This window comes from Suricata suricatta, chromosome 12 (genome assembly GCF_006229205.1).
Source record: "Suricata suricatta isolate VVHF042 chromosome 12, meerkat_22Aug2017_6uvM2_HiC, whole genome shotgun sequence".
Taxonomy (NCBI): Eukaryota; Metazoa; Chordata; class Mammalia; order Carnivora; family Herpestidae; genus Suricata; species Suricata suricatta.
In genome coordinates this window covers 9,690,927-9,701,567 of record NC_043711.1, presented here as the reverse complement: position 1 = coordinate 9,701,567, position 10,641 = coordinate 9,690,927, and the positions used below count along the sequence as shown (strand labels likewise).

Sequence of the window (10,641 nt, the reverse complement as noted above, 5' to 3'; positions counted from 1 at the left end):
AATAGAAAAATAAATGGCTTGGGTTTTTATTTTATTTCCAATAACCACCAAGTCTTCTTTTCTAAAAATTAATATAATAAGGGTGCCTGGGTGGCTCAGTTGGTTAAGTGTTCGACTTCTGCTCAGGTCATGATCTCACGGTTTGTGGGTTCGAGACCCGCGTCGGGCTCTGTGCTGACAGTTCAGAGCCTGGAGCCTGCTTCAGATTCTGTGTCTTCCTCTCCTTCTGCCCCTGTCCCCTGCTCAGGCTTGCTCGCTCTCTCCTTCTCTCTCTCAAAAATGAACAAAAATGTTAAAAATAACATAAAACAGGGGCACCTGACTAGCTCAGTCAAAGAGCACAAGGCTCTTGATCTCGGGGTCATGAGTTGGAGCTCCATGTTGGGTGCAGAGATCACTTAAACATTTTTTAAAATGGCAATGAAAACTATAGAAAGCTTATGAAAGAAATTGAAGAAGACACAAAGAAATGGAAAAACATTCCATGCTCATGGATCAGAATAAACATTGTTAAAATGTCATTATTACCTAAAGCAATCTATACATTCAATGCAATCCCAATCAAAATTGCACCAATAAAATAACACAGAGTGAAGGATAGGGCAGAGGCTAATGTAGAGAGAGAAGAAGGGAAGGCCTCCTGCCAGTGACATTTGTGACCAAATGTTAAAGTGATAGGTGCTCAGTACCCCCATGCTCCACAGTGACGTGCTGGGACACTGGCCCCGTTACCTCCGGCTGCATCACAACGGACCCCAGAACTTCATAAACAACAGCATAAACAACTTCTTAGCCCGTAGTTTCTGTGGCTCCGAGTTCAAGAGCAGCTTGGCTGGGGGCTTGGCTCTGCCTCAGGATCTCAAATATGGTCCCTGGGGCCAAGGTCTCTGATGACCGTGCTAGGGCCAGAGGGTCTGTCTCCAAGATGAGGCGCTGTCTCCAAAGGGCTGACGGAACGCCCTCCCAACGTGGCAGAGGCCAAGGTGGAAGCCATCCATGACGCCCTTTATGCTTTGGCCGCACGAGTCACAAGTTTTGATCGCTACTAACTCGTTTCACCCGGACCAGTTCTGAGTCGTCGCAAGAGGAGACTACGTGAGGGCGTGGACACCAGGACGTAAGGATCATTGGGGGTCATCCTGGAGGCGGGTCACCAGTATCACATACACAGACCTTGTCACCCTGAGCTTGACATTGACCGGAAGTTACTTACAAAGGGGGTGTTTAGGAGAGAAGTCTGTCCACCCCATGGAGAAGCAGGGGATGAGGTTTGGGCTCCTATCCGAGACCATGGGAAGGGGCTGCGGGAGGAGTGGCTGCATCTTTTGGTTCAGCTCGGATGTGGGAGTTTCCTGCGAGTCAAATGAAGACCGTGGAATAAGCAGGCTGAAGCCGCTTGCAGAGCTCCGCCCCGGGGTGGGGGGGGGGAGGGGGCAGCCTGCCTGTGCTCCTCCAACGGGCGGCCGTCAGCCTTTGGGGCCGACAGGCTGAGAAGCACCCACGACTCCTCTCTTCTCTCACTGCAAGGCTGCGGCAAGTTGAACGGTCAAAAGGTGGCTGCAGCCGTGTGTCTCTCTCCTGCGTGTCCTCGTGCCGTGGGACCTCACCCCTCCATCAAGGAGTCCGAGTCTCCCCTTGAATCTGGGACGGTGGTAGTGACTCTTTTAGGACTAACAGAATGTGGTGTGAGTGACAGCTACCTCGTAGCTCCCGCCTGGCTCTCTCAGCACACGTGCTCCCTGCCGCCATGTTGTGAGGACACCCAAGCCACGTGGAGGTGCTCCCCAAGACAGTCCAAGCCAAGGCGGCTCTCCCTTCACGATGCAACCAGCGTCCGAGCGGGTCCTGCCTCCCAGTCTGAGCCGTCAGCTCAGACGATGTAACAGCCGCCATCCGGTCTGCCTACCTTCTGCCCTTGCCCTCCATAGAGTGGACCTCACAGAAGCAGACAGTCGGTTGCCAGGGGCTGGAGGAGGCACGAATTGAAGAGATGTTGGTTCAGGGGAACGGAGTTTCAGTTACAGAAGGTAAATGAGTTCTGGAGAGTCGGTGTACCACAACGTGAGTACAATTGACAATGTTGTACTGTGTACTTGAAACTTGGTCTAAGGGTAGATCGTGGATCTTCTCCACAGGAAGGAAGGAAGGAAAGGAAGGGAGGAGGGAAGAAAAAATGGAAGGAAGGAGGGAAGGAAGGAAGGAGGGAAGGAAGGAAGGAAGGAAGGAAGGAAGGAAGGAAGGAAGGAAGGAAGGAAGGAAGAAGAGAGGGAGAAAAGGAAAGAAAAGGAAGGAAGCGAGAAAGGAAAGAAAGAGAGAGAAAATGAAAGAAGAGAGGGAGAAAAGGAAGGAAGGAAGGAAGGAAGGAAGGAAGGAAGGAAGGAAGGAAGGAAGGAAGGAAAGAAGGAAGGAAGGAAGGAAGGGAGGAAGGAAGGAAAAGAAAGGAAAATGGTAACAATCAGGCATCAGCTCTAGCAGTTCTTTGGTGGAGTCTTTCAGGTTTTCCACTCAGAGTATCATGTTATCTGCAACGAATGAAAGTTTGACTCCTTCCTTGACAATGTGGATGCCTTGTATGTCTTTGTGTTTTCTGATTGCTGAGTCTCGGACCCCCATCACTCTGTTGAACAACAGTGGTGAGTGTGGTGTGTTCTTTCCATCCCTACTTTCTCGAGGGTTTTTGTCAAGAAAGGATGCTGTGTTCTGTCACATGCTTTCTCTGCATCTATTGAGAGGATCATATGGTTCTCGTCCTTTCTATTCATGCGGTGAATCACGTTGATTGATTTGCAGGCATTGAACCAGCCCCAAAGCCCAGGAATGAATCCCGCTTGATCATGTTGAATAATTCCTCTAATGTACTGTCGCATTCGATTTGCTAGCATCTTGTTGAGAATTTTTGCATCCAGTTTTGTCAGGGACATTGGCCTGTAGTTCTCCTTTTGCATGGGGTCTTTGTCTGGTTTGAGAAACAAGGTAACACTGGCCTCATAGAAAGAGTTTGGAGGGTGATGAGTGTGTTATGGTCAATATTTCACAGCATACATATACATCAGATCATCAGCTTGGACACCTCAATTAATATCTATTTTATCTTGGCGTGAGGGCAGTGGTGGGGGTGGGGGGGAAGAAGTCTGAAATCCAGGTTTGGGCACAGCCACGCTCTTCCCAGAAGCTCTAGGGGAGGATCCTCTCTTGCCTCTTCTGGCATCTGGGGCTCCTGGTGTTCCCTGACTGTGGCCGTGTCCCTCCAGTGTCTGCCTCTGTGGCCACCTGGCCTCTCCCTGGGTCTGTGCCTCAAGCATCTTCTCTCCTTCTTCTGAAGGTTTACACCATGCCGGTGGTTTTGAAGATGCAGGAAGGGACCACGAGCTGAGGAATGCAGCTCTAGAAGTTTGAGGAAAAACTTCTAGAAAAAAAAAAACAGATTCTCCCACTAATCTTCTGGGACACCTGGACTCAGCCCTATCCAACAATTAGAACCTCAGACCTCAAGAACCCTAAAAGGCTTCCCTTTTTCGGCCATCGCTGGAGCTGCGGAGCGGCCACCATGAAGTTCAATCGGTTTGTGACCTCTGACCGGAGCAAGAACCGCAAAAGGCACTTCAACGCCCCTTCCCACATTCGCAGGAAGATTATGTCGTCCCCTCTTTCCAAAGAGCTGCGGCAGAAGTACAACGTCCGGTCCATGCCCATCCGGAAGGACGATGAAGCACAGGTCGTGCGGGGACACTACAAAGTCAGCAAATTGGCAAAGTAGTCCAGGTCTACAGGAAGAAATACGTCATCTACATCGAACGGGTACAGCGAGAGAAGGCAAACGGCACCACCGTCCAGGTGGGCATCCACCCCAGCAAGGTGGTTATCACTAGACTAAAATTGGACAAAGAGGCAAAAAGATCCGCGAACGCAAAGCCAAATCTCGCCAAGTAGGAAAGGAAAAGGGCAAAAACAAGGAAGAAACACTGGAGAAGATGCAGGAATAAAGTAATCTTACATACGACATGAAATAAAAACTGTTAAAATGAAAAAAAAAAAAAAAGAACCCTAAAAGAGCCCATTCCTGTTGTGTTAAGCACTAAATTTGTGGCGATCAGTCATGGTACCCATAGGAAATCATCTGTACCCCAAGAGCAAAGACCCCAGCTCCCCCCTCGTAAGACCTTTCTGCTAAAGGAAAAAGGCATCAAAAGTCAAAAGGAAATCCCATCAGGCGTGTGCACAGGGTATTAGGTTGGGTCGCTGTAATCGACATTCAGAACAAGAGCAACTTAAAATAGAATTTCTTGCCTCACGGATCAACGTAAGCAGCCCACAGTCTCCACAGACGGAAAATCTTCGCCAGCACACGGGGAAGGAGCGTGCCCGGCCCGGGGTGAGGTGGGGGCAGCAGTAGACCAGCTCCCTCTCCAGGGGAATCTCGCCCCAAGGGCTGAGCTTTCCCCCTTACACTGCAAGATGGATGGTCCGGGCAGAACTTCCCCAACCTGCCTGAGACTGAGCCGTAGGCACAGCTGTTCCCATTCTACAGATGGACAAATGGAGGCTTGTCTTAGAAAAGGAGCCTGTCTCCTGAGCACATAGTGGACCACAAGGCTCCAGAAGAATATGTGACGTCAGAGGGGAGGGAGGGGATGAGGGCGGGGTTACACCAGCCAAGAGGACTGATAGCATCTCTGCCCCATCAAAGGTGCCCCTTAAGGTGAGTGGGCCTGAGGCAAGTTAAGTGCGGGAGGGGGGGTGGGATGCGGGGAGGCTGGTGCTGGAGCTCAGGATCTCATGGAAGAATCCAGTCCCATCAACTGGGCAAACAGAAGACCAGGGGCCCAGGCTGAGGCCAGCTCTGCCCCAGCCTTGCTGTGTGACCCCAGGGGAGTAGCACAAGGTCTCTGAGCAAAGGTCTTCTGATAGGTCCAGAGGGGATTGGGGATTCAGGCGTTCATTCATCCATCCAACAGATATATATTGACAACTTACTATGTGTTACACTATATTCTGAGGTATGGGATACATCACTCAACAACAATGCAAAACAAAACAACGTCTCCTGCAATGGAGAGGAAGACCACAGAACGGAAAGCTCACAAAGCATGTTCTCCGACGAGAACCAAATTAAATTAGAACTCGCAGAATGGTATCTGGAAAATCCACAATTATTAGTAAATTAAATCACACCCACGGGTCAAAGAGGAAGTTGAAAATTAAAAATATTCTTAACTGAAGAAAAGTGAAAGGATGCCGTGTCAAAATACGGGGGCGCAGGGAAAGCACTGCTCGGGGGCAGCAGGGGGTACTGATGCTTATGTCGAAGCAGGGGAGCCAGTATATTTGAAATTTGCTAAGAGTCCATTTTTTTTCATTTTTGTCCCCCAAGTGACACTCTCAGAAACACCTTTTTTACATATGGTCCTAGGCAATTCTCTACATTCTTTTCTTTTTTAATGTTTATATTTGAGAGAAACAGAGGCAGAGCATGAATGGGGGAGGGGCAGAAAGCGAGGGAGACACAGAATCCAGAACAGGCTGCAGGCTCTGAGCTGTCAGCACCGAGCCCGACACGGGGCTCAAACCCATGAATGTGAGGTTGTGACCTGAGCTGAAGTCGGACGCTTAACCAACTGAGCCACCCAGGCGCCCTCTACATACTTTACAGAGTTGTCTACACATCTATTCACTAACACTGTTCACAACTAGCCAAATACGGGACACTCATAAAGACACGTCTTCTCGGAGCACCTGGGTGGCTCAGTCGGTTGACCATCTGATTCTTGATTTCAGCTCAGGTCATGATCCCAGGGTCGTGGGATCGAGCCCCCACATTGATGGAGCCTGCTTGGGATTCTCTCAATCAATCAATCAATCAATCAATAAAGTTCTCAACCCAAGAAAAGAATTGTAACTCTGCGTGGATGTGAACTAGGTTTATTGAAGCAATCGTTTTGCCCTATATACTTATGTAGAAGCATTACGTTGTGCCCATATGTCATTTCTACCTCAATTTTGGAAAAGAAGAAAAAGGTGATCGGGAAAAGCCTGACACTTGGAATAGACTGGAGCAGGTGGAGGAAGGCCATGGATAATGTCTGGATATCTGGTGGAGGAGCAACCCAGGCTGTGCAAAGGCCCTGAGGTGTGTTCAAAAAACAGGAATTCTCCCCCTTCTCCATGAGCCTTTTTGTAACACCCGGCCCTTCTCCAAACACTCTATTCATTAAAATTCTCCTTAATAGTCATCACCATCTGACATTCCGTAGACCTCAAATCTTCCTCTTGTCCGTTGTCCGTCTGCCCCCGTTAATAGCTCAGCTCCGCTACCTGCCACACAGCAGGTGTCCAGTAGGTGTTTGTTGAATGAATGAGTGACCTGGCCTGCCTGCCAAGCCCTCACTAAGGCCACCCAGAAGGCCAAGCCCCTCACTCTTCCCCCCAACACCAATCAGCCAACCTCCATGCAGGCAGGTGCAATCCTGGGGAGCCACCCAGACTAGATTAGACATGCTATCTTTTCTGCCCCGGATGCAGATGAAGGCCTTCCCCGGGGGCTTTCTTGGCCTCACTGACCTTGTTTTTCCTCCTCCCCCTGAACTGGAGTACCCCAAGCTTCCGATCTCCCATCCAGCAGACCGTGGCAAGGCGTAGACGCTGCCCAGAATTTCCTTCTCCACCCCGGGGGGCCACTTGGGCCTCTGAGACTGTTCTGCTCACCAGCTGTTAATACAGCACCTGCCTGGGGGAGGCCACGTGGGGCAGGAGAGGATGGCGAGGGAAGCAGGAAGGAGGGGTGGGGACCTGGGAGCAGTGAACCAGGGTACGTGGGGGGTGGGGGGCAGGGGACACCGGAAAGTCTCTGTGTCAGATGGTTAGTAGAGAAAAAACAGGAAGGTTGCACAGTTGGCCAAGGCCTGGCCCCTTCCCCAGCCCGCCACCTCACCCTCGTGTCCTCTTCCCCAGGTCCCAACTCTGAGTCTCACACTGAGTGAGGCGTTTGAGTCCAGGGACCTCAGGACAAGAATGGGTCACTTTCCCCCCACTGTCGGCCTCTAGCAAAATGACTGGTCCCAGGAGTTTCTCTCAGGTTGCCCTTTGTTAACCTTGAAAAAAAAAAAAACAGGCATTTATTTGACCAGCAAAATGAGTGTGTTTGGGAAAAGCAGAGAATTGCCATCTGGGATAAGCAACTTACGGCCAAACCATAGGCAAGTTCAGAGAACTCTTCTTTAAAAGAAACGGGAGTTGGAGGGCCTCTCATATACAAAAAGTCCATTGGAATAAATGTGGAGTTCAAAGTGTAGCGGCTTCTCACTGGCTGGGTGGTGACCTTGTCTCACTTTGCCTGGCCTGCCTCCGAGGAGCAAAGCTCAGGAATGCAAGGTTTTCTTTTTCTGCAGGGTCGGCTACCGAGGAAGGCGGGAGGGCGTGAGAGCGCCCCCTTCTGGCCGCCACTTTCCATTTGCAATGAGGCTTCCTTTTTCAGCCTCCTGCCTTCCAGTTACGGGCGGTGCAACCAGGACACGGAGTCATAATAGCAAGCTTGTACTGGGCGCCTATTATATGCCAGGCATATTGTGCAAACCACGCTATCCGTTTATTCCTCTGTTAACTTGATAAATGCTTACGAAGCATTTAATTGTGTGCCAGTTCTGTTCTAGGTGCAGGAAGACGACAGGAAAGAAGACACATTTCCCCGCTCCCCGGAACTGACTCAAGAGGAGAGACCAACAGTAAACAGGATACGTAAGTCAAATGGATCTCAGGTAAGATGGCACCAATATTACTGACCCCATTTTACAGAGGAGTCAACTGAGTTTCTAAGCGGGGGAAGTCGCTTCCCAAGGGTCGTACAGAGGCAGGGAGCTGGGATCGTAAATGCCTCCCTGGATCTCCTCCCAGCTCTGACCTCTGGGTAAGAAGCTGAAGCACAGAGAAAGGGAGGGGGAGGAGAGACATCCAGAACAAGGCTGGGCCACCTGTTACAGCTGTGCAGATCGTGCACTGCACAATTCCAGCGGTGCCATTCAGAAAGACTGCAATGTGAATGCTGCCCCCTGGAGTCCGAAAGAACCACATGCATCTTGGGTCAGGTCCCAAGTAGCCCTGGTAAGAAAGTCTCAAACACCCTTGATCCATTCTCTATAGCCTGTTGTCTCCACTTAATACTACGTTGGGGCCCCTTCTCCGTGTGAGCACATGAAAATCTAGCTCAGCAATTCTCCCACGGGTGGTCTTCGGAGGAGCAACATCACCGTGACCTGGGAACTTGTTATTAATGCGGATCCTGGGAACTTACCCCACACCTCCTGAGTCAGACACTTTCAGGCTTTTCTTCCATATGAAATGCGGAACCAGGAGAGGGTTTCAGCCAAGAAACGACATGATCTAATTTCCTTTCTGCCAGGGGCAACCACCGAACGACTTCTCTTTCTATTCCTGTGCAGGTTTCCAGAGAGTAACAACTTAGCACAGCACTTGGTTCAGTTGAACACTGAGGCCAAGTATCTGGCGGTATTAAACAATGTTTTATCCTCTTACGTGTGCATGTAGGTAAGCCCTGATGGGACCGCTGTGAAGTGTAATACCTATTCTTTATAGTGGCAATTACAGGAATAGTAGAATTGCATCTTTTTCTTTATAAAGCTTTTTTTTTTAAGTTTATTTATTCTGAAAGAAAGCAAGCAAGCAATGGAGGGGCAGAGAGAGAGGGAGAGAGAGAATCCCAAGCAGGCTGCGCACTGTCAGCACAGAGCCCAACGTGGGGCTCCCACCCACAAACCGTGAGATCATGACCTGAGCCAAAAGCAAGAGCCAGACGCTTAACTGAGTCATCCAGGTGCCCCTTGATATTTTTAAGTTTCTAAATTTTATTTGCGAGAAATAGAGAAAGGGGAGGGGAGAGAAGGGAAGAGGGGAAAAAGAGAATCTTGAGCAGGCTCCACGCTCAGCCCAGAGCCGGTCTCGGGGCTCTATCCCACGACCCTGGGACCCTGACCAGGGTAGAAATAGAGTCAACATTCAATCGACTGAGACACCCAGGAGCCCCTACAATTGCATCTTATTTTATTTTTACAAAAGTACTCAATAGGGTTTATTTAAAATTTCAAATGCTTTAAGTACTTTTATTTGTAAATGACTTTGATTATTTAAATTAAATGTAACAATTAAAATATTTTAATAACTGTATTTAAACTTTTGATGTCCGCCAATTATATCACCAGTACTGTGCAGGGTTTTGCTTTTTGTTTTGTTTTCTTAAGACAAATTCGAATGTTCTAGAAGAAAAACTTTTTTTGTAAAGACTGTACACTATGAAAAATAATTTTCATTTGTGCTCTAGCCTCGGGAGACCTGTGGCGCCCAGGGAGAGTGGCGAAAGGCCCCGGGGCCCCAGGCCCCGGGCCCAAACTGTCCCCAGTCGCCTTCTGGGATCCACCTGATCTGAGAAAGGACGCGCTGCGGCTGTGCCGTCTCCGCCTCACCGCCAGGTGGCGCCAGAGAAAACCGAAGGCCTCCGGAGTCGTCCATCTCCCAGATCGCTGCAGCGGCCTGCGAGACCCGGAAGCCGTGGCTGGCGAATGGGGCGTGCTTCCGGGCAAGAGCGAGGTGACCCCTGCGGCTGCAGGGTCCTGCGGCTGCTGCAGCCATGGGGGCGCATCTCGCCCGGCGCTATCTGAGCGATCCATCGAGAGAACCCGACCCCCAGCGGATGCCCACCTTTCCCCCGGACTACGGCTTCCCGGGGCGCAAGGAGCGCGGTGAGGCCCAGTGCGCAGGCGCGGCCGGCGGGCTCGGGGCGCGGACCCCGGGACCCCCGAATCCCGGCGTCCGCGGGGTTGGGTTCGGGCTTCTCGTGCAGCGTCTGGGCTCAGCCCTGTCCTCGGTCTGGAAAGGTCCGGAGGACACGCGTGAGGCTGCCTAAGGGTGGAGGTATCCCAGGCCGAAGTCACGGTTAGAGCAAAAATCCGAGGGGCAGGAGTGGCAGTCGAGGAGGAACAAAGAGGCGGCGGGAGCTGAGCTCGGTCCCGGAGTCACTGGGGGGCCAGGGGAGGGTTTCTCACGGAGAGGGCGTGTCCACTGCACCTCTGTCCAGAGGGCACCGCTGGGAGTATACACCAAAGGGGGACTCACGCCGCACACGCTGTCCTGCTCGTTGCTTTTTTTTCTTTTTTTTAATTTTTATTTTTTTAAGTAGTTTATTGTCAAATTAGTTTCCATACAACACCCAGTGCTCTTCCCCACAAGTGCCCTCCTCCTTCACCTCTTTTCCCCCCTCCCCCTTCCCCATCAACCCTCAGTTCATTTTCAGTATTCAATAGTCTCTCAAGTTTTACGTCCCTCTCTCTCCCCAACTCTCTTTCCCTCTTCCCCTCGCCCTGGTCCTCCATTAGGTTTCTCCTGTTCTCTTCCTAGACCTATGAGTGCAAACATATGGTATCTGTCCTTCTCCGCCTGACTTATTTCGCTTAGCATGACACCCTCGAGGTCCATCCACTTTCCTACAAATGGCCATATTTCATTCTTTCTCATTGCCATGTAATACTCCATTGTGTATATAAACCACATCTTCTTGATCCATTCATTAGGTGATAGACATTTAGGCTCTATTCCATGATTTGGCTATTGTAGAAAGTGCCGCTATGAACATTGGGG

General features: G+C 50.5%; 1 protein-coding gene and 1 pseudogene across 1 annotated transcript in view; both read left to right on the top strand.

Annotated features, from left to right (window-relative positions):
• The first annotated feature begins 3,532 nt into the window (after positions 1 to 3,532).
• On the top strand, positions 3,533 to 4,039 carry LOC115274167 (annotated as a pseudogene).
• A 5,497-nt stretch (positions 4,040 to 9,536) lies between these two features.
• NDUFB7 (NADH:ubiquinone oxidoreductase subunit B7) overlaps positions 9,537 to 10,641 on the top strand; it is a 4,623-nt gene continuing 3,518 nt past the window's right edge. Inside the window, exon 1 of the mRNA XM_029917593.1 lies at positions 9,537 to 9,746. Within this exon, the coding sequence (XP_029773453.1) occupies positions 9,635 to 9,746 (112 nt within the window). The 5' untranslated portion in view covers positions 9,537 to 9,634. The remainder of the gene's footprint in view (positions 9,747 to 10,641) is intronic.